General features: G+C 41.6%; 1 protein-coding gene across 1 annotated transcript in view; it reads left to right on the forward strand.

Annotated features, from left to right (window-relative positions):
* The window catches only part of prmt3 (protein arginine methyltransferase 3), a 91634-nt gene that overhangs the window by 37505 nt on the left and 30819 nt on the right, over nucleotides 1-23310 (forward strand). Inside the window, exons 11-13 of the mRNA XM_033625396.2 lie at nucleotides 987-1065; nucleotides 16257-16444; nucleotides 21310-21396. Coding sequence (XP_033481287.2) covers nucleotides 987-1065; nucleotides 16257-16444; nucleotides 21310-21396 — 354 coding nt within the window. The remainder of the gene's footprint in view (nucleotides 1-986; nucleotides 1066-16256; nucleotides 16445-21309; nucleotides 21397-23310) is intronic.

Here is a 23310-nt window from a genome sequence, read left to right on the forward strand (position 1 = left end):
TCTTCCTCCCTCGAGCACCTCCTCTTTCCTCTATGTTGAACCTGTAAAGCTTTGCAAAATACAGATTAATGAACATTGTCAGGTCATGGGTGAGCTGATGATTAAGCACTAATGTGATTGACTCCAGAATGAATGTCAGTATCAGATAGTTCATCAGACCTGCACCAGAAATCTATATCAAGGCATGTAAGGCTTCATAAATTTACAGTGAACATGAGGACAAATTCATTTTTGTGATGGAAAATGATGGGAGTTGTACCTTTGTCATTCTTTTCCTTGAGCTCTTGTTTTGATGCTAAAACACAGATTTGAAAGCATTGATGGGTGTTTTTGTTCCCGATGGAGCAGTGAATCAGTGTTGTCGTGGCTGTGAGAGGACTGATATGGGTCATCAGTTACACTACAAAATGTACATGTAGTGATTTTCTCCACCTCCTTGTCCCAGACGGAGATATGCCCTCCCATGTTTGAACCTGTCCAAATATTGTGCACATAAATACCATAGTGAAGGGGCCGGCGTTGCAGCTTGTGCTTATCCGATTGGTCGATCTGCCGGTTGGAGGGGTAGGAGGTTGAAAAAGCCGTTTGTCAGCAGTACCTGCCACTCAGGTCGAAGCCAACAAGATGTGGACAAAACTCAATTTCAGCATTAATGGAATAATACCACGGTTAATGTGCCGTCTGCTGGAGTGGAACAGAAAGTCAACCCAGGGTCAAACCTCTGGATGTTGGGTGGCAGACCACGTGGGCACATCACTCAATTTACAGTCAGGGCTCATTCAGATTTCCACCATAGTGATATTGAATTAAGAAAAAGCCTAATTGAGTTGTCCAGCAGTTCTGTAGTCGTCTTCTTACAGGCATTTATTACCTGCCGTACACTGCCAAAAATACCAGATAATACTGTAACAGCTGCTTTTGTCTTTTTGTCTGTGAACTTGTTCCAGAAGCTGCCTGGGGAATAATGTGTTTTCCTCTCTCTCCAGGGTTACTTCTTGCTGTTTGAGTCCATGTTGGACTCTGTCCTGTACGCCAGAGACCTCTACCTGGCTGACGGTGGCTCAGGTAGGTCACATCTTCTCCTCATCACCAAATCTAGGTAGCACAAAGGATTGTTACATCAGAGTTGGCGATTGTCTCTCAGGCTCATGACATATGCCACATAAAAACTGCACAGAACGTGATTTAATTTCTCCATAATGTGGTTTAAAAGTAATGCTTCATTTTAAGAGTGATGATGCAGTGGGAGGAGTGTCAGGGGGCGTTACTATAGTGACACAGACAGCCAAATCCACCTGTCACCGTTCAGGAGCATGAAGGTTTTTTCCTTTGCACAACTACGTCACACTACCTTGGGTGCGCTCCAAATCCTACTTGTGCTGACCTGAGTCAAAGGCTCAGTGTGGCAAGTGCTGTTACACGTGATATGTATAACAGCACTGTAACCAGTACAGACTAATGACCACATGTTTCAAGTGGAAAAGGTGCTGTATTGGCTCTTTCAACACTTAAAAGCTGTGAAAAGACTATACTGAGGTCTACCACAGCATCTCCACTACGTGCTGCTGTTTAATTATCAGCTGATAGACATTCACCATCAGACCTGCCGCCTCATGTATCTCCTGCACTCCATTCAAGTGAGTTTTTAAATCCGCTACTACATAACAAACAGCAGGCTGGTTCAACCAATTGCAGCACAGCTCTTGAAAAATCTTTGGTATGATCAACTTTTTACCAGGTCAGCTTTCCAACAGTCAGTTTTAAACCCCAGAAATTTTCTCAGCAAATTATAATGTAGATCAAATTATCAACATGAACCATAGACTGTATAAAATAATAGATGTAGCCACCGTGACATCACCCATTGGTTTGTGGACTCCCAATCTGAAGCTTTGAGTTTGGCATATTGACATCTTAGTTTTTTGGAGCCAGAAGTGACCATATTTTAATGAGAGGCTGGGGTGGATCTGACAGTGACTAAAGCACTATTCGGACGGGATTAGTTTTACATGGGCACGTGGGGTAATGTCACTTTACCACAGGACGTCAGTAATATTAATGGCCGATTCGCATGGGATAAGAAATATCAGTAAAACTACCACAAGTGGAAGGGGTAAATCCATTCAAGCACCACGGTGCCCTCCTGCCATCATGAGCGTATGATAGGGCTGTCAAAAGCACCATGAAATTGAGTTCGAATATTTTCGAATCAATTTAGTAGAGTTTGAATAATATTAGAATTTATTATTATTATTATTATTATTATTTATTTATTTTTACAAAAAAAAAACCACAAAAAATAAGATGCTTATTGCTGATGCAATATGAACGCGACACTTGCATGAAAACACCCGTTCTAACCTCACTGAGGTTCCAGGTATGACCAACTTCTGCCTCGCTATCTGAGCAATGTTTGGATACTTCAGCGCGTAGTTTTCCACCACAAGAGTGGATCCTGGCCGGCTCGTAGTGGTGTCTCATTCTGGTAACGTTTCATCTCTTCTTCAAAAAGGGTAGGCAGGGAGGCAGCAGGTGCAACACTCTCCCCGTCTGTCTCCCCGAACAGGTCACACATCGCGGACAGCGCAGTGGGTGGTGTTGGTGCAGTGGGCTCCTCCGTCGGCGCCTCTCCCTCCCGCTGCGTCCCTCTCTGGCCCGGCTCATGTGCGAGCCATCTCCGCCCGAACGGGATTTGCCGTGATATACAACATTATTAATAGTATTAATTAATTATTAATGATATTCGAATGATCAAATTTAGGTTCGAACTTATAAAAAAATAAATATATTTGAATATATTTCTAACTTCGATTTTTTTTTGACAGCCCTAACACACATATTTACTGCTGGTCTATTCGCACGGGATTAGTATTACCTGAGGTAATTGTCCTGGACCCTTTTACAGAAGGTAAAAGTCGCGGTAATCTTTACTGACATCGTGCGGTAATGATTACTGACATGGCACATTCGGACGGGACTAAAATCTCTGGTAATTATTATTTTACCCCACGTACCTATGTAAAAGTAATCCCGTCCGAATAGGGTTTAACAGACTGTAGGGAGGCCTCACAGTCAACCTGTCACTCAGGCGGCTCTGTCCTTAAATATGTGTAACTTTAAAGGCGCTGTATGTAAGAATGAAAAAATTTCCCCTCAGGGGGATTAATAAAGTATATAAAATTAAAAATAAAATTAAAATTAAACGGTTACTGCACTCAAATTCAAAATACTGCCGCGAGTCATGTCCGCCCCCCCTCCCCTACAGATTCAAGGTTGCTGGACAGCGACACGCTGGAGACTGATTTGTTTGCCCACGGGCGGCTGCCGTGGCAGGGCCGCATCGCTGCCTCCTTGATCTTCGGTTTTCCAGCGGAGTCCGGCTTCTCTGCTGCTAATGCTGCTGCCGGGATACAGCTGAGGAGCCGGCTGCTAATGCTATGAACCGGGACACTGCTAACGCTGCTTGCCGTGCTGCTGTAGCTCAGTCGTAACTGTAACTGATGCTAAGACTCTACTGACTGCGTGACTGGTAGACAGCAGTGGGTGGCGCAACAGGCCAAAACACAAATTCAAAACATAAACATGATTTGCGGACTGTAAAATTGTTTTTTAAATGCGAATATTCTGGCTGTACTATTGTTGTCGGTGAGATCAGTATGTTATATGAACATTATTCCTTAGTCTCTGTGACATATTAGGAGGATTTTACAACTATTTGCTTTAGATTTCTTACATATAGACGAATTCGGCGAGCGATTTGTGTATGCTGCCATCTTGCAGCAGTGCCATTGCTGTGGTGACATGTGTCAGTCATCAATTCATTATGCTGTCAGTGTGAACTTACTCTCTGGCCTCCGGTAACTATGAAGGTATCTTTAATGAGTACTGATATTAATATAGAAATCAATCATTTGTTTGAGCGATAAGCAGGAAAGATTAGAGTAATAGGGAGATAATAGACTGTATCTGTATAATAGACTCCATCACATCATATTGAAGGCAATCAATATTGATCGCCTTCAATATGAAGGCCTAAAAGGCGGTGTTAAATTTGTCCGACCCATCCGGAGCTCAGGTAATTTTGACCCTTAATCAGAGACCTGTAATTGCCGTTTTTCTGGTCATCGGAGGCCAGGCGATCAATAAAATATTCTTGAATACCTAAAACAAAACAAACACATGTTGTTGTCGCTAGTCACGTAGCCTGTCCATAATGATTAACTGTCACGCTGCTAGCTTGCTAACGTCAGCAAATGTAACGTATGCTAACGTTATATTACACAGTGTTTAATGATACAGTCTGTTATCTCTCTATTACTCTAATCTTTCCTGCTTATCACTCAAACAAATGATTAATTTCTATATTACTATAGGTACTCATTTAAAATACCTTCATCAGTTACCGGAGGCCACTGTCTAACATCATCAATCCAGCTATACATGATGCTGTCATTGTAGAGAGTCAGTTCACAATGACAGCATAATGAATTGATGACTGACATGTGACCGCAGCAATGGCGCCGCCGCAAGATGGCGGCATACACAAATCACTCGCCGAATTCGTCTATAGCTCCTTTAAGTCTTCATGAAATATAAATGGGTGAGTTACATAAAAATTCACCCCCCTTCGACTGTCATGAAGGGTGAAATAGCTATAGACACCAAAAACCTTTTCTTGTACCAGGCTGTAAACATGTTTATCTCTGCTGATAAGTTTGACTGGCTTCTGGAGCCAGCCTCTAGTGGCCATTAGAGGAACTGCAGTTTTTACCGATGTTTGCTCCATTTTTCATCCCCGTAGGTTGCCATTTGACATGAACGCATTAATAGCTCAAAATAATCTTTTGTGTGTGTGTGTTGTATTACTCAGTAATGACTGTTTCCAGTTTCATTGAATAGTGGTGCAGTGAAGTGCAGTATGATACTGAGCTTAGACGCAATTGGATATATCTACAACCAATCAGGGAAACAAAACGTGACATAGAGCTGAGCGATGGACACATCAATATCAAATATTATAATGGATATTTCAGACAAGGCTGTAAAGTATTGAGTCAAAATAGTAAGAGCCCATATACATGATAATCTGACACACATGCAAAGACCATTTTCTTTAGGGATTTGCCTTTTTGTGTGTGTATGGTCGTCCCAACTCCACTACTGACCAGATTTAATGGCTTAAGCCAAATGTGACCCAACTAAGGAATGGTTCCACCACACTGCCTTTAGTGGCTCTTTGGGACACAAGGGAGAGGTCACACACACACACACACACACACACACACACACACACACACACACACAGACTGACAGCCAGAATGACCCCAGTTATAAGGACAGATGTGGTCGTGAGGGAGATTGGACAGGCAAAGGTGTGACCAGAGTGAGGAAGAAAGTGACAGGTCAGAGGACACCGTATGGTTTGTCACAAGCCTTTTACCCTGACGCTCCCAGAATGAGCTGCTCTCTCTGGAGCTACTGCCACTCAAAACCAGGATAGATGTCTGACAGCACCATAAACGTCAGCCAGTGGAGCTGCTTTGATAGGGGAACATGAGATCAAAATGAGACTACACTCACTATGTATTCCCAGTACAAATGATAAGTTCCCCCACTATGGCTTATTTTTTGTTTATATCATGCTGCACGTCTAAAGAGAATGTTGATCTCTGGCAATCTCTCTGATCTCTTTTTATTTACCATGATGAGCAGGATGCTCCTCTCTGATCTCTGATGCCTCGCGCCCTTATTGTTGAAGAAGTTGTGGGGTGTAGCATTAATTAGCTTTTGATTATAATATCATCTTCAACTTGAGGACGTTCAGCATATGACTGTAATGTTACTGCATAATGTTTAATGCAAACCTAACCTAATCTAAAATTAACCACATTCTTTTGGTGCCTAAACCTTAGAAAGTGAACCTCAAAATGAAGTTTTTTACCTACTTGCTGAGTTTATTTTGAAAAACACTGTATGCATTTAAATCAGCAGAAACTGTACATTTCCTGTGAAAGGGAAGGGATGATTTTGTAAAGAGAAAAATTGACAAGCCATCATATTTTGATGTGAGGGGCCACTGACCAACCGTCAGTATCCAGTATCCATATTCCACACTTTCGGTATTATCTTTGGCACCAAAGTAACCCTTCAGACGTGGTACCTAGACCCTAGCGTTTCCACCGCAAACAGTACTCTTAAATGTGGGCGGGGTTGTTGTCACTCACTGCTCCGTCCAGCACTCAATGTATTTCCTCCTTTATCAGTCTGCACCTTGTTTGTCGTCCACAGAACGAGGCTGCACGCCGACATTTTCAGAACAAAGTAGAACAGGCTGCAGTGAGAGTCTCTCTCCATGGGATATTTAAAAATGGTGGGTTTGTGCATTTAGTCCTTCTCAGGCAAGCTCAGGGGTTTAGTGTTACCAGAGCCCACAGGAACGACGCTCCACAACGTTTTTTTTTCCTTCCAAGTGAGGATTAGAAATTACACAATTCACATAATCTGTTCAAAATTAATATATATTTTGAAACGGTTGACGATCCACTCATTACTAAAACTGTATGTCATCTAAGAGAAACAATAAAAACTAAAGTGATGGTCAGAGTTGTCACATTGAATTTTCAGGTGTGCTGATGGATTTGCATGGTCACCTCATGCATTGAGTAACATTACAAGTAAACATTCCACCTTAAAAGTTGCCGGCAGTCGGCCGAGTGAGTTAAGTCACTTTTTTCTCAGACTCCAGCTGCTGTGAGAGGCAGCAAAACATCCTTTCATTTTATAGTTACAGTTTACTAATAAAACTCTCCACAGTATGAACAGTGGTTACATGAGCCTCAAAACCAGACACAACTCAGCCCTGAGCAGAGTGACCGTCGTCTACTGACCAATCAGACTGCAGTGTTCACAGCTCCACCTTTAAGTACCAGATCTGTGTGCTAGGTACCCCAACAGAGGGGGGACCAAACATAGGGACGGTACGGAACGGTTCCATTGGTACCATCCATAACTTTTCACAGTGGAAACGGAAAAAAAGTGTACCAAAGTGAACCGTGCTGCTTGATGTAACTGGGGCTTATTTGACAAGTTGGGAGTGAGAATGTCATGTCATTGGTTGTTGCAGCTTTTGTCAAAAAATAGATCGGGGTGGGTAAGAGATTAATAATTTAATTAATTTCATAAAGTCAGTTTACCCCCCATAGCTAATTGAGCCTGCATGGTGCCAGGCACTAAAATGAGGTTGGTTACCTGTGTTAAGACTCTGAGTGGAGGCTCCTGCGTGTTGTTGTTTTGTTGAGAAGTAAACATGCCCAAGGCAGTATTTATGTGCAAATCTGTGAAGCAAACATTCCTGCATTCCCGTACAGCCAGACTGCACCTTAATGTGGTAACCACAGGAAGGTACAGACCGTAGGTTTAATTTATTGAATGTTGATCCTTATACACTTTTTGTGTCACATTAGATTTAAGTTTATTTTCGTACTTTGTGTGTGTGCGCACATGGCCGGCTCTGCAGCACTGCTGCTGTATGTGTGTTTAAGCTACATTAGAAGAGAGTTACAGCGGCTCCCTCATTCTCCCCACTACATTAACCTCCCCTTCATCCTTAAATGTGTCCCCGCATGCCTGGCACAGCACAGTGTCCAGGGAAAAGGGATCTGTTTTGTCCCATGCCCCCTCCCTCACCGTCTTTCCCTCTTTCACAGCCGACCAATGTGGGAGACGGAGAGAGCAAGAGAAGGGTGGGGGGGGGGGGCATGACAAACGGGCTGTGAGCAGCGAGTCGAGAAGGACGCAGATGTCAAAGCCATGAATCTGGGGACGCCCATGTACACCCCCCCCCCCCCCCCATCTTCCTCCCTCTCCATCCACCATCCACCATCCACACCACAGCACCCCCTCCTTCGCCTATTCGTCGCTCTGTCTCTGTTTCTTTTTCAGCGTGTCTCTCAGATGGGCCTGTCCCGATTCTGCCCAATCAGCAGCTCTCCCCCCTCCTCTCACCTGGCCCTCATAATTACTCACCCGGTTCAGTAATCAGAGTAAAATGAAGTGACAAATCAGCTGTTTGCGTGCATATGCGTGTGTAAATACGTGTGTGCACAGTCATTAGGTATGGTGACACTCACAGGGTCACATGCAGGCTTCAGCTAATAATAAGAGGCCATGAGTCGCCCATCACTGAGCTGTCGCCATCCATTCACACCTTTTATGGTCCGATGTGTCGAAGGTTGTGTGAGACTGAGCACCAACACACATGCCAGGTAAAATAAATAAAATGTGCTCAATGAAAGGCTTATATTTTTTATACAATAAAACATGGCTGTGAAAAAGTTTGTTCCTGATGGAGAACGAAGGTTGAGGCCAGATTCCAGTAATCTTGATGATTCTTTGTCTCTTCTATCCACCTCTTTTGCTTTTTCTTCTACCTGTTAAAAGACTTTATAACTTTAGTTTTAAAAAGTGCTACATAAATGAGTTTTACAGTGGACAAAGTATCAAGGCGTTCTTAGGAACTTCTCAAACCAGCCATGCATCATGATCAGTTTTTCTACCATCCAGAAAATATTTAAGACGGTCATTTCGCCAAAATATGAACAACTCAAACAACAATTGTAAGACATGACATCTGGTGAGCTAATAAATGGAGCTCATAGTGATGGTTCAAGCAGGAATATGGGGTCTATGCTCTCCAACTAAACACGTTTTCAAATGGCAGAGACATCTGTTAAAATTCCTGACTTATATTCTGCTAACTGCTGTTTAGTGTGGATAACACTTTTCATGAAAAGTTATCATAACGCCACAGTCAGTCTTTCAGAACCAATGCCGATACCGATTATTATGAAGCAGAGATACCGATAGCCGATATTTACAACCAGTATATGTCTGCTGTAAAAATCATAGTTGACACAGAATTAAGGAAACACCAGAGGCAGGATAAAAACTCAGAATAGAGAATGAAATTTTAGATCTTTCAATAAATAGGAAAATAAATAAGTTAAAAATAAATAAATAACGAAGTTGAAGAATATGCCAGCTAAATAAAAACAGATTAATAAAAATAAATAAATACACAATAATCATAAATACAAAATTTAAAAAAAAATACAATGAAAAACAATAAAAAATATAATAAAATAATAATAAAACTAGCCCATACCCATTGTTATCTTTGTCACCTTCTACCTATGCCAATCCTCAATGCCTATGTGCAGCTTCACATGGATTGACCACGTCAGTGAGTAGAAAAAAGTGGGACAGACAGAATGACTGACTGACAAAATGACACACTGACAGTTTCCGTGATTATGTACAGCATACCATACCATGACTTAGTCATACCAAAAATTAGAAAGGAAAAAAAACATTGGTCCACAGGGGGAGCCACAGCGATCGGTCGCATTTTAGCCATTTTTAAGCATTTTTCTGTTGTTATAGCGCCACTCAGTTGCCAATTAGAGTTAAATTTCTCCAGTCACCTTGAGGCGTCCTGTTCTACATATCTACCAAGTTTAGTAAAAATCCGTATGGCGGTTAGGCCTAGATAAGTTAGCTCTCTAGCACCCCCATTTTGTTTGATGGGGTCAATAATGGAGGGGTCCCCTCAGATTATGTGTGGTCATATGCCTACAAAGTTGCGTGGTGATCGGTGAAACCCTTGAAATGTTATACACCTTTAGGGCCCTGGGCCCTTTGGCTTCCAAAAAATGCTTTTTTATAAAATGCCTCAGTGTCACTTTTGACAGTGCTTTTATATTTGACAAGCAAATAGGCTCAGTAGTCAAAGGTGCTTTCTTTCAGCTTAGGCTCCTCTCTGAAGTAAAGCCCTATCTCTCACCAAAAGACCTGGAAAGGGTTATACATGCTTTTATTACGTCTAGGCTTGACTATTGCAATTCCTTGTACGTCGGCTTAGATCAGAGTTCTCTCCGGCACCTGCAGCTGGTGCAGAACGCTGCTGCTTGCCTTTTAACCAGCACAAAAAACAGTCACACATCACTCCAGTTCTGGCCTCTCTGCACTGGCTTCCTGTTCGTTTTAGGATTGATTTTAAGATTTTATTGTTTGTTTTTAAGATATTGAATGGTCTGGCACCACAGTACCTCGCTGAACTCATCCATCTCCAAACTCCAGCTAGAGCACTGAGGTCATCCAGTGATACATTGATTTTAGATGTCCCTATGTCTAGGCTCAAAACTAAAGGTGATCAAGCTTTTGCAGTAGCTGCCCCTAAGTTGTGGAGTAGCTTACCACTGGATATTAGATCTGCTGACTCTCTTGCTACATTCAAGTCGTTGCTTAAGACCCATCTTTTCTCACTGGCTTTTGGTGCATCTTAAGCTGTACATTTCTGGGTCTTCGACTGATTGATTGATTCTTCGTTTATTATGCTGATTCGGCATTTTATATTTTCATACTTTATATTTTTCGCGAATTATTACAGCAGATTGTGTACACTGCATTTTGTATTTTGATTTTCTTTTGTTGCATTACAGTACTTAGTGCTTTCTAGATTGTACAGCACTTTGGTCAGCCTCGGCTGTTTTAAATGTGCTATATAAATAAAGTTGACCTTGACCTTTATGTGATGATCCACGCCCTCCGCAATATTCATTGCCTTATAGAAGCTCAGTTTTAGTAAGTTTTCCAACTTTTGCCAAGAGGGAACTTTAGATATTGGTCCCTAGATTATGTTCACCCAGTTTCATGCAGATCGCTCAAACTTCCCAGGAAGAGATCAATTTTATGTGTTTTTCAAAAAAATCAAAATGGCAGAAAATCTTTCATGTCTCTATGACATATGGGGCATGAGATATGCCCATTCAAATTTTGCAATTTCAATCGGTTGCTATAGCGCCCCCCTTTGGCCAATTGATGTAATATTGCTTCATTGGCATCCTCCCATGACCCTCTACCACTGTGCCAAATTTCACATGGATTGACCAAGTCAGTGAGGAGAAAAACATGGAACAGACACACACACACACACACACACACACACACACAGACAGAGTTTTCGTCATTATATAGTAAGATAAAATAAAATGAAGGAGAGCTCAATTAAAGGCTAAAAAGGTAGGTCTTGAGTTTGCTTTTAAGAGCCTAGAGTGGTACGTGCAGGCAGTGAGAAGCTTGCCAGGGGCAAAACAGCGCAGCTAAGGAAAACAAAACTGTATATTGGCATATTGGTGGAAAAAATCACTGATACCAATAACCCTAAAAATTCATATTATCAGCCCCGACTCCTAGTCTGGTATAGTTTCCGTATCCGTAACTATGGAGATTTTCCTCTCCAACTCTCCTGTTATAAATGTCCCTATTTGACCTCATTATTAATAGGCCTATCAGTGGCAGTCAGTTGTATGTTAAAATATTAAGTTTGATATATCCTCATGAGCACTTTCTAGACTCTAGTTCAGGCCCCAAGGCCTCCGTGTTGGCTAATGTTACTTCACAGTAGGGATACCAATGGCTTCAAGCATCTCAGCTCTGGCTTAATCACCAAACATATTAACCATACAAAGGAATCTATTCAAATGTGAAAACATAACCAAAGGACATTAAGGCTCACGTTTAATGCTCATTTATGACATGGATAATGTTCATTCAATAGACAGTGTTATGTAACACGAGGAGCGACAGTAATCACCGGCTTTGCTCAGTCTCCAAAGCTTTGAAAAATGAAAGTAGAAACATGTCTCCTCAGAAACTGATCGACATCTTCTGTCTTGTAAGAAAAATAGTTTTTCTGAGGCTGCAGGTTCAGTCGGCAAAAAAAATCAGAGGCTTGTTTGACCAAAATACAACCAGGGTTATTTTCCGTGGCATTCATTTCTCTGAGGTGATAGAGACACTGTCAACTGTGAAACCATGTGTTTAACAGCTCTGGCCACTGGCTTCAAACCTTTCAAAGCGATGCCAAGTCACGTGTTTCCCCAACAACTCAGTATCTCTTCCACCACAAGTAATGAATCTGTGTTCGGCTTTGATCACATCATTTTTTATTTACCACAAAGCAAAGTTATCAGTGTTGCTGGTAAATAAGAGAGGGAGAGCTCCAGCAAGTGCAGGCAGAGTAACATTATTATTGATGGTGCGCTACTTTCATTAGCACGCCTACCTGAAGTAATGAAGGGGATAATGGACAAAAGGGTGTTGGTGGTTGCCCTTGTCTTTGTGTTTGCTTGAAAAAGAAAATGAGGCAGCCATGTTTTATCTCCCCCGTGGTAATGTAATTTGTGCAGCAAAGAAAGTTGACTCATTCAACTTGGAGTGCCAGCGAGGTGGCTGATAGTATTAAGGAGATGCACACCTGGCTGCCATGAACTTCAATGCACCGAGGAGCTCTCTGTGATTGCAGCGTCAGGAGGCAAAGGAGGAACTGATGTGCGTGTCTGTTTTATTGAATGAAACACCAGTCAGTTCCTGCGATTTGATCCACTGTTGGGTTTATGTCATGCACTTCAAGGCCAAAAATATGTGGACACATCTTTACTCATACTTTTGTATAGTCTTGGTCTGGGGTCGGTTCATACAATTATATTTCAGACAAGACTTTGTAGCTACTCGCTGAGGATTACCCATTTCTGTTTCAACGTGACAAGACCACTGTGCAAATAGACAGGTCCATAAAGAAATGTTTTTCCCACTTTTGCGTGGAAGGCCTTTACTGAACACAGCCCAGGCCTTAACCCAAGTCAACACTGATGGGATGAACTACGCAACGAGCCCTAAAGGAATACTTCACCCCCCAAATGACCATTTGTATATCAATTTTCATCCATGTCACGTTGACAATGAAGAAAACTTTTTTCTTCTAGCATTCTTCAGACAAACGAAGAATCCAAAAATGGAGACAATTTTTGATTGAAGTCATAGGGGTCTGTGTTGGGGGGACAGCAAAACTATATCAGTATAGTAGTTCATTAATTTTTTCCTTAAAGGGATAGTGCACCCAAAAATGAAAATTCAGTCATTATCTACTCATATGCCGAGGGAGGCTCAGGTGAAGTTTTAGAGTCCTCACATCCCTTGCAGAGATCCAAGGGGAGAGTGGGTAGCAGCACAACTCCACCAAATGGAGGCTTATGGCGCCCCAGATTTAAACGTCCAAAAACACATAATTGAAACCACAAAATATCTCCATACTGCTCGTCCGTAGTGATCCAAGTGTCCTGAAGCCCTGACATAAAAAGTTGTTTGGAAAAATGTCATTTAAACTCTGTTTTTAGCCTCATTGTAGCCTGTAGCTCTAACTGCCTCTCTGTGCACCGCACTCACGTGTGCGTGCTTGCACGAGACCGTGGTTTCAATTATGTGTTTTTGGACGTTTGAATCTGGGGCGCCATAAGCCGTTGCTACCCCCTCTCCCCTTGGATCTGTGCAAGTGTTGTGAGGACCCTTAAACTTCACCTGAGCCTCCATCAGCATATGGGTGAGTAGATAATGGCTGAATTTTCATTTTTGGGTGCACTATCTCTTTAACTGCTTATCCTGTTGGGGGTTGCAGGGTGCTGGAGCCTATCCCAGCTGACACTGGGTGAGAGGCAGGGTTCACCCTGGACAGGTCACCAGACTATCACAGGGCTGACACATAGAGACAGACAACCATTCACATTCACACCTATGGACAATTTAGAGTCACCAATTAACCTGCATGTCTTTGCACTGTGGGAGGAAGCTGGAGCACCCACGAAAAAAAACATGCTGACACGGGGAGAACATGCAAACTCCGCACAGAAGGGCTCCCCCACCCCAGGTTCGAACCGAAACCCTCTTGCTGTGAGGCAGCAATGCTAACCGCTGCACCACCGTGTTACCAGAACCTACGTTCAGTGAAGTAAAATAGCATTCTTAATCAATAGAGTCTGGCTTTGGAGAGAACATAAATACATTTTACTTAAACTTGCCATCTGTGTGGGATGTATTGAGCATATGACTGGATAAATGAGACTTGGATTTTACTGCATGAGGTTTGTGAGAGTTTGAAAATGGAGGATTTAAAATATATTCTTGTTGTTTTTAAATGTAGACCCCTTTTACTTCAATTTAGGAAGAATATTGTCAGTTTGTTTCACTGTAGGAATGCAAGAAAAACAAAGATTTCTCCACAAATTCAACATAACGCATAGAACATAATGGTCATTTGGGGAGTGAAGTATTCCTCTAAGGCCCAGCATCAGTGCTTGACCTCGTTGATGCTGTTGTGGTTGGAGAGCAAAGCCCTGCATTCAGCTTCCAAAATCTTGCTGGAAGTATTTCCTGGGGAGTTATATTATATCAGCTTATGAGTGCTCATGGAAGAGTGAGATTTTGTACAATCATATATGGCAGTGTCCAGGTGTCCACATTATACCCGTCTAGTGTGAGTGAGAGTACAGAGTGTAAAGTACGAGTTATTAAACCAGGACAAAATGACCATCAGGCCATGTTTTGTGCACACGTGATGGATACAGTCATTACAGCAGCCTCATGAAATTGATGCAAAGCTCCACACCCACAAGATGTTAAGGCGTTCTCTGATTAAATTTGTTGAATGCTTTTCAAACCATTAAATTTGTTGATATTAAGCATGTCTCAGCACTGAGAGGAGAAGTGTATGGGACCAGAATTTTTCCCTTAGTTATGATTAATGATCCTTAGAGTTTAGAGGAAAATAAGTCCCCTGAAGGGATTCACTCATCGCTGACCAGGCGGCCTCACAATAGTTGAGCCCACTGAAAATGCATTTTGAGATGCAGTGACCTCCAAAAATATGATACATTTGTTTTACACTCTTGTTTCTTTTGGATGTATAGTGCATTGTTAGGATGTTTCAGACACATTCAGGTTCAATTTAAGTGCTTTGTCAGTAGACCTTGGTGATAGAACAGTTTAAACAACAAATAATTAAAAATCTAATAATAAAAAATACAGTTTAAAACCTCTGATGGGGCTGGTAGATGGAGCCCAAGTGCAGACAGACTGCAGTAAAATGCAGAAATAGATGTCAAAGTTTCCATGGGTGAATTTCTCCCAACACAGGCAGGAGCTGTAGGAAATGTCGACAAGAAGTTGCATCTTTAGGGCTCCAGGCCTTACCAGCTCTGAATGAAGCTTTTCTGCTGGCTGTGGATGTCTTTTTTGGCGGAGGTACTTTTTATGGCTGGTTGCCTTTCCTGTCTCTGGCTGCGGGCCGGCTAACATCACTTAAACCACTGCAAGGAGTGAGCAGCACCAGAGGAGCTACTGTAGCATGTCACAGGTGGTCTCCCCCCACCGTCCTCACTCTGTCTTTCTCTCTGTGTCTGCCTCCACTTTATTTTCTCTAGTTTCTGGTTTCTCTTTACGAAGGGAAATAAAGTATTTTATCACACTGCCAGCATACCAAAGCAAACTCACAAGCTGCTAACTTAAAGCAGCACTTACCTTTCTGGAAATTTTACAAACTTATAGCAACTTTTCTCCGTAACAATGGCAGACAAATGCGGACGACCGCTTCCACCTCCAGCCGCTCCAACAGGGAAATCAGTGGGCAATAGAAAGAATATTGCAGAAAAAGCTAACGCTAAGAGAGAACTCGATGCTGCAAGAGCCAAAACTTGGGTCAACATCGGCTGTGCTTTCGAGCGATGGTGAAGACTGGTGCAGCTTCATCCTGAGCTAAAAAGGGACGAGATGGTCGCAGAGTTTCTGTTGGACAGGTATTTTTAGTTTGCCTCTAATGTAACATAGGCTATGACGTTATATATGACAACACAGCATCCAGTTGCTAATGGCTAACGTTAGCCTACTGTAGCATAGCCTCTGAATCTTATTAGTAACGTTAACGGTAGTATCTAACGTTAGCACTGTAAACTTACTCTAAAACTCATCAGTCATCACTGACTCCGGTTGAGTTTTAAATCTCCAGGGTTGTGTTTGACTGTCTTGGTTGTAACGTTACACTCGCTCTCCTCTTCCGTGTATCTAACGTTACCTTGCCAACGCCTACATCTATCATAGACGTAATGAGGACATAATGGAGGAGGGGGGAGTAGGCCTTTGGAGGCTAAGTGCTGTGTGAAATGCAAGAAAGGTAAGAGTAGCTTTAAGTAAATATGTCAGTGAGCGTTGTGAAGTTGCCCAGGTCATCGCAGTGAACGAAAGGTTGGTAATATTTTAACCCTGGGACCTGAATGTCAAAACTTGAGGCTGATTTGTGACTTTTAAACAATATCTGTGTATGTTATAATCAGTTCTTGACTCCCTCTGCTCCTCTCTTTTCTCCACAGTCTACCCAGACCTTTGTAACATCAGCCTGGCAGCAATTGGAGACACACAGAAGCACCAGGACCACATTGCATTCTGGGATGACGTGTATGGCTTCAACATGGCGTGCATGAAGAAGGTGGTGGTGCCTGAGGCTGCAGTGGAGGTGGTGAATGCGGACACACTCATCTCTGAACCTACAGTCATACAGGTAAACATGCTTATAAGTTATACTACATCAGTTTTACCAGTATTTCTGTAATGATAGTAAAATGCAACAGAGTGACTTGTCTCTGTAATCTGACATATTACTGGTGGTTTTGGCTCGACATGGACCCAATGTGGATTTTTTTAAAATGGCAGAAGTGAATATACACTATGACCGGAATAACCACTAGAATTCTAGCATTTTCCAAGAAGTAAAATTCACTGTAGTGTCAGAAATAGAAGGAAATAAAATATAGTTGCATAACCTAATACTGTAGGCCTGGCTAAAGTTTAATGAACTCCATCTAGGCCTGTAATGAAATGTTCTGTTGAGGTCTGAGAATTTCTTTCCTCTATTTTGTGTGAAGAATATGAGTGTTTGTTGGTTGCCAGCCTGAGGTCAGGACCTTACAAGGGGTTGCAGGATGGATTTAAGGGGTCACATGATAATTACAGGGGGTAGGAAATAATAAAAAAACAACAACATTATGCCACAAAAATGTTTGTTCTTTAAACTTTTGTGTAATCTTGGTTTTTTCTTGTGAAAAACTGAATAGTGTTTAATCTACAGGCATGTAAAAATATTCTGACAAAATCACCTGGGTTTGCACAGCACTTGTTGCTCAGAGGTGACAGGTGACATCAACCATTATGATAAACAAATCTAAAAATAACTTTAACATGTTTCTGCCAGGTGGCACAATAAGTCTGATGCGTTTTGCTGGTCTATTCATTGTGAAAATTAGCAATACGAGACAAAATGGAGTCATCAAGCAGTAAGGATGATTTTGTGGTCCTTTCCCCTGAGAGTAGAAAAAGAAATCCTGAGAGAGAATTTTATCTGCTGATAGAGGAGCTGCAGAATTTTCCAGATCGTTTCCAGGTCTATTTTAGCGTGTCAGCTTGATTTGTTGCTAGCAATACTGGAATCACCTATTAAATAGAAGACCACTAATCCGATTGAACAGTGGCTGTCAGTACAAGTCTGGTAGCTACACACACAGATGCAAAAAAACACAGAAGACCAAGCCGTTTCCAAGAACTTTAATGAAGGTCCAATGTTTTAGAGTTGGTGTGTGAGCATGATTGACACAATGTGAGGTCGTATTCGGACAGACAAACCCAGACTTGATGTGCAAAAGCCTTAAATCTTTATCGAAGACTCTTTGGATTGGATTTTCAATTTTGTCACCAGTGGATGACACCAACTTCCCACCATCTGATAGCTAACACCTGTAGTGGCTCGACATATTGACAATCCAATATGTGCGTCTGATTCTAATGTACACGGATGTTGGAAGCTACAAGTTGGAGAAATAGAGTTTGCGGCGCCTGAGCTGTTTGGCTACAGACAGGGAGTGAGCGCAGGAGTTAGCTGTGGAGAGAGAGATAGGGCCCTGGAGGTGTGTGTGTGTGTGTGTGTGTGTGTGTGTGTGTGATGCTGTAGCACTGGGTGATTGATCTGTCTAATCCTTGTTTAAGTTCCTCTTAACGAAACTTCATTACTCTCAGCCCCCCGTGGATAGAGCGGTTTTCACTGAGCTGATGGGAGAGCACACACATTACACAGAGATAAAGCAAACACACACACACACACACACACACACAATCCAAAACATATAAGAGCCTCTTCTGAATCTTTCTGTGCAGGAGCGCTCTTCCTTGTCTCTCATACCATCGCGTGTTTCTCCGCCGGTTGGCCTGTTTGTTAAGTAGCATGTGCTCCACCCATGTGTGGATGTGATGAATGAGGGCAGAACTTGATATAATGGAATTTGAATCCTCTAATCGATAGTTTCTCCCCTCCAGTGACAAATAGACAGCCCCTCTGCCCAAATTACATGGACTCTCATCTATTGCCACCCCTTGATACGATCCAATAGCATTCCATTAAGGCTGGCTGCTATTCCGTAAAATTGAGAGCCCTTTCATGGAATTATAAATTCCTGCAAAACAGATGAGTGTTTTTTCTGAGTGAGAACAGATAGGAATGTTTAACTTGGAGCCATTTGAAGCAGCTTTAAACCTGCCCTGTGTGATGTGTTTCATGTCCAGGGCCGTCATTTTAACAGTTAAGAAAGTAATTTAGGTATAGAGTGTGTTGCTTGCTTAAAGGCACAATCTGTGCCACACATGTAAACCTGCTGGGGATTATCCATATTTATTGTGTAAGCGCAGGTTTTGTGCTGAGGTCAGTGGGCTCTTTTTTTATTCGAGCTGATTTGTGATCTAGCAGAATTTAGTTTTTCTATGATCAGCTTGCAGCTAACCAGCTAGCCACCTAGCCGTTTGGAGCTAATGCAACATTTTAAGTAAGTGTTAAATTGCTATTGGGCAGAGTGTAGAGTTATATAATGACAGTCGGGGGGGGTCAACTTCTTCTCCAGGGCGTAAAAGGAGCCCATGCAGTACAGTGCAGACGCATGCTTCAGTGAACTGGAGTCTTTCAATCCCTACAGTATCTTACTTGCGTCACGTTAAATCAAATCCATTACATCAGCTCATGGGGCACGCACTAGTGACAACTTTTGTTGTCAGGGTCACCAACAAAGTGTTCTAGAGGAAAACTGCCAGGAAGTCACACACACACACACACACACACACACAGCAGCAGCAGACCATCATTTCTACTCAAAAATCACAGCCCTACAGAGATAGGCCAGAGGTCGGCAACCCTTTACAATCAACAGAGCTATTTTTGGACAAACAAAGAACAACAAAAAATCTGTCTGGAGCTGAAAAACATGTTTGGGGCTTAGAAGGAAGGTAGCACAGTCTGTTAAGTCTTCATTACTGATAGATCTAAATGGTCATTCATAATATGTTTAAGGTAACGACTCTGCAGTGGACTGTTTATGAATATTGGTGATTTAACTTTGCAGCTTTGGCAGTGAAAGCCAACAAATCTGTCCATGCACAATAAGATTTTCCTCTGAGACTTTTCCTTCGTTGGATTTGGACTTCATAACTAGGCTAGCAAGGGAGACTCAAGACTCAAGACTAACCACCGCAATAAGGTTCAGCAAAATATAGAAAAAAGGTGCCCAGCTGCAGGCGTGTGACGCACATTTTAGTTGATGAAATGTTGAAACAATGTAGGCTACACATTTTTACAGTTGGAGAATGTAAGAATGATTTCAGGCCTACAACACTGATTAATAAAAATTATTCATTTCCATATAGTTTGTGTCAAAGCCAGAGGTCACTAGAGTCACTAATTATTTTGTATTGTGGTTGTTCTAAGTTTTATATAAATTGTTCGGGTATGCAGCGATACTTCAGTGACCATTTTCTTTTCCTGTTGTTTTTCTTAAAAGAAAAAATGTATACTTAACTCTTAGTAAATGTCTTAATACAATTGTATACATCTGCAAAACCCAATAAAAAAAGTTGGAGGAAAAAAAAAGCCAGAGGGAGTCACTGAAAAGAGGGTCAAGAGCTGCATGTGGCTCCAGAGCCAAAGGTTGCCAACCCCTGAGATAGGCAGATGTGTTGCTACCATACAGCATCTCGGCCTGTGCCTGACTAACATTAAAGACATAGACCACCCAGTCACAAACTGTTTTATCCGCTTTTTAAAATTGAAAATAGTCCAAGAGAAAAATCACTTAACATTTCACATCATTTAATCGAACACTTCACATTGTAAATCCTGTCCTGGCTCCAATACCAAAATAATTATAAGAAAGGACTCAGTCTGTTGGTTCAAAAACTTGAGTCAGAGTGACTTCTATCTTTTCCATAAATTTAGTGAGCAACATACGGCACCTGCGGAATTGATCCTGCACAATAAAGATGCATTTATTGTTACTAAAGTCTATCATTTTTCCTTTTTCAGGGTAAGAAAACAGCTGCCAATGTTTGATTTTTGAGTGGTCTGTGCCTTTAAGTAGTATCTCGGCTGATGTTTCAGTCTTCACAATAACTTCAAAGTGAAACTCTGACATTGGTTAATTTACCAACGTTGACAACAGCTCAAATTATTACAAATGCAGCATTACAAATAAGCGATTTTGATTGTGATGACTCTCCAAAGTGAGTCTGTATGTCGTCAGAAATGTCCTTTATCTAACTTTATCAGTCATTGTCAGGATGTTTTTTTTCCCAGCAACTCAAAATCAAAGAGTAAAGTAATAAAAGTAATAGTGGGATTTCTTTTTTCTACTTTATTAGTGATTCAGGTATACACGTATACCTCCTTTGAATAAAATCCAGTTAATCTTATTTTCATATGTATTTGTCAGCTCCTGTGCATCTCGAGTGGTAATAACACAAATAGAACAAATGATAAAAAGGAATGAATGAAATGAATAATTTCTTGTCGTTCAGGTGGGACGGGAGGTCTTACTATGGAATCTGTTCTACATCTGACCACGTGTGTATGCGTGCTAGGCCTGTTTTTAACAATGTCATCAAAACTAATAGAAGCATTGGTCAGAACACTGAAAATAAAAGTTGTGATACACCACAGTTTCTTTTAAGACAAAGAAAATATAGCTGTGGCAGCCTGAAAGGAAATACTGTCATATTCAGCTGTGAGACATTTTATCCAAAATGATTAATGAAGTCCAACTGAACCAACATACATCGTTATGATTCCCGTTACAGACTTGACTGAACTGTAGGCTGTTTATAAAATACAAATACATTTGAAAAAGAACCAGGACACATCCTGTCCTCTCTGTGAGTCAGATGCTCCAGCCAAAACAAAGAGCTGCTTGCAAATCAGATTCCTTCTACACCGTCTGCATGTTTGTTCTGATCGTTCAGTTGTTTTGTATCGCTAGATCACAGTTCAGATTGTCATCAGTGTTTATCTTTTGTTGTTGTTGTGCGTCTAATGCTTGTTTGTTTTTTTACTCTTAACAGACGATTGACTGTAACAGAGTGTGTCTGTCTGAGCTGGAGTTTGCATCAGATTTCTGCCTCAAGATAACAAACAGCACAGACTGCACGGTAAGTACACACATATAGACACTACCCACTCGTGCACTGAGACATCCACAGTGATATTGCTCTGCAAAAGTTTGTAGAGTTTGTAGAGCTGGTAAAGTTTGAGTTATAGCCTCAAAATGATCTCAAAACAAAAGTATATTAAGTATTTTGTCTTGCATGCAGTGCCTCAGCAATAATCAAGTACCACCCGTATGACACCAGGGCCTAATTGTGTGAATTAATTGATCAACATGTCATATTTAATGTTGCCGAGATCTCAAATGTAAAAACAAATGATTTGGGGGAAAAACTCATTAGTGTATTTAGAAAGAAAAATAACCTGGGAAACAAAAATGTTTTGTCTCGTCAATTCTAATTTAGTCCAAAAGTCAAACATTAAGGGCTACACACACACACACACACACACGCACACACACACACACACACACAAAGAAATGACCTGAGACAAAAGTTTGTACATCCACTGTTACCACCTGTCATTTATCAGAGTTATTGTGTGAAGGAGCGAGGCAGTACAAACAGCAGAGACATCACTCAGCTCATGTTGATGGATTATGTTTCTGTATTTAAGAGGATGTCGGTCAGCTGGATATTTAATAGAGTTTCAAATCGAATCAGAGCAGAGAGGCTAATGTGACTTTGAATTACATGTCACACAACATGGTGAATGTTCGCAGCCTGCGTGCCCTGTCATTCTCTCAAACACCAACACACACTCGGTTACACAATCACAAGCCACCTCTCACATCAGAGCATGGAGTAGTTATGATATGGTATATCTACTGAACCAAAGCTTGACTCTGTTTTTCAGAGGTAGTCTTCATGTTTCAGCCTTGTCCCCTTTTATATACTGTACTTGCCTCATGTGTCAACTTCCTGTTACTTACTGTGACCTTAAGGTACAACTCTTTCAAGTGTTCGGGAATCGGGAGCACACACACACACAAGGAAAAGTTAATGAGAAGCCCTTTCCTAGATACAGCGGGCGTTCTTCCAAACCACCCCCTTCACCCTCTCTCTACACACTTTAACTCAATTTCCGCGTTCATGCGAAGGGTTAGCCACCTTTCGCCATCCCAAACCAACTAGCATAGAGTTGAAGAAGGTTTTAAAACCCTCCAAACAAACGAGCCTGCATCAATGCCAACTCACTGACCCTGTGCTGTATTTTATTTGTCATTAAAGACGTTCTGTACAAATTAAATTCTGTGCGACTACCCTTACAAATGTAAACAGCATTTAACAACTTAAGGATACACTCTATTTAGGATCAAATCTCCCCTTCTCTCGTCTCTAGAAATCTGTGGTTGAGTTAATTTTAGGGGAGGGTTTGGTTCTGGAAAGGCTCTATATCTACTGTCTCGTGTGCCTTTGAGCAAAACACATAAAGCCGCTGTTACACTTGAGCACTGTTGAAGCAGTTGCTGTTGAGCCTGTGAATCATCCTGAGTAACCAGGACATTGTTTTAGGGATGCTGTTGTTCTCAAATGTAATTATCTGCATTGCTCAGTACGACAAAGGGTCGGTGATACCATGTGTTTTTGGTTGTGACTGTTCCTTTAAGATGCCTTACTTCACTGTAAGGCTAAAGGTGGATATGTATGTCTGGGTTTTGTGTTTTTCAGAGTTAGCGTGCAGATGATTTGCAGCCCTGTTGGAGGAACTGAAAACCCCTTAAAAGAAGGGGACAAAAAAAAAAAAGCCTGAAAAGTGTAACTACACATTAGGCATACAGTGTCTTTGTGGAGCTGTGAATGTTCACCTTGGCCTACTTTGTGTTCGTCCCACATGATTGTGGTGCTGGTACTGTTTGCTGATTGTGAAGACCACACGTAGGAAGTTGAAAACAAGCTTAGTATTCTCTTAGTTGTCTGTAATAGAAGAAGAAGATAAACTTTATTAATCCCAGAGGG

This window comes from Epinephelus lanceolatus, chromosome 2, assembly GCF_041903045.1.
Source record: "Epinephelus lanceolatus isolate andai-2023 chromosome 2, ASM4190304v1, whole genome shotgun sequence".
NCBI classification, from domain to species: domain Eukaryota; kingdom Metazoa; phylum Chordata; class Actinopteri; order Perciformes; family Serranidae; genus Epinephelus; species Epinephelus lanceolatus.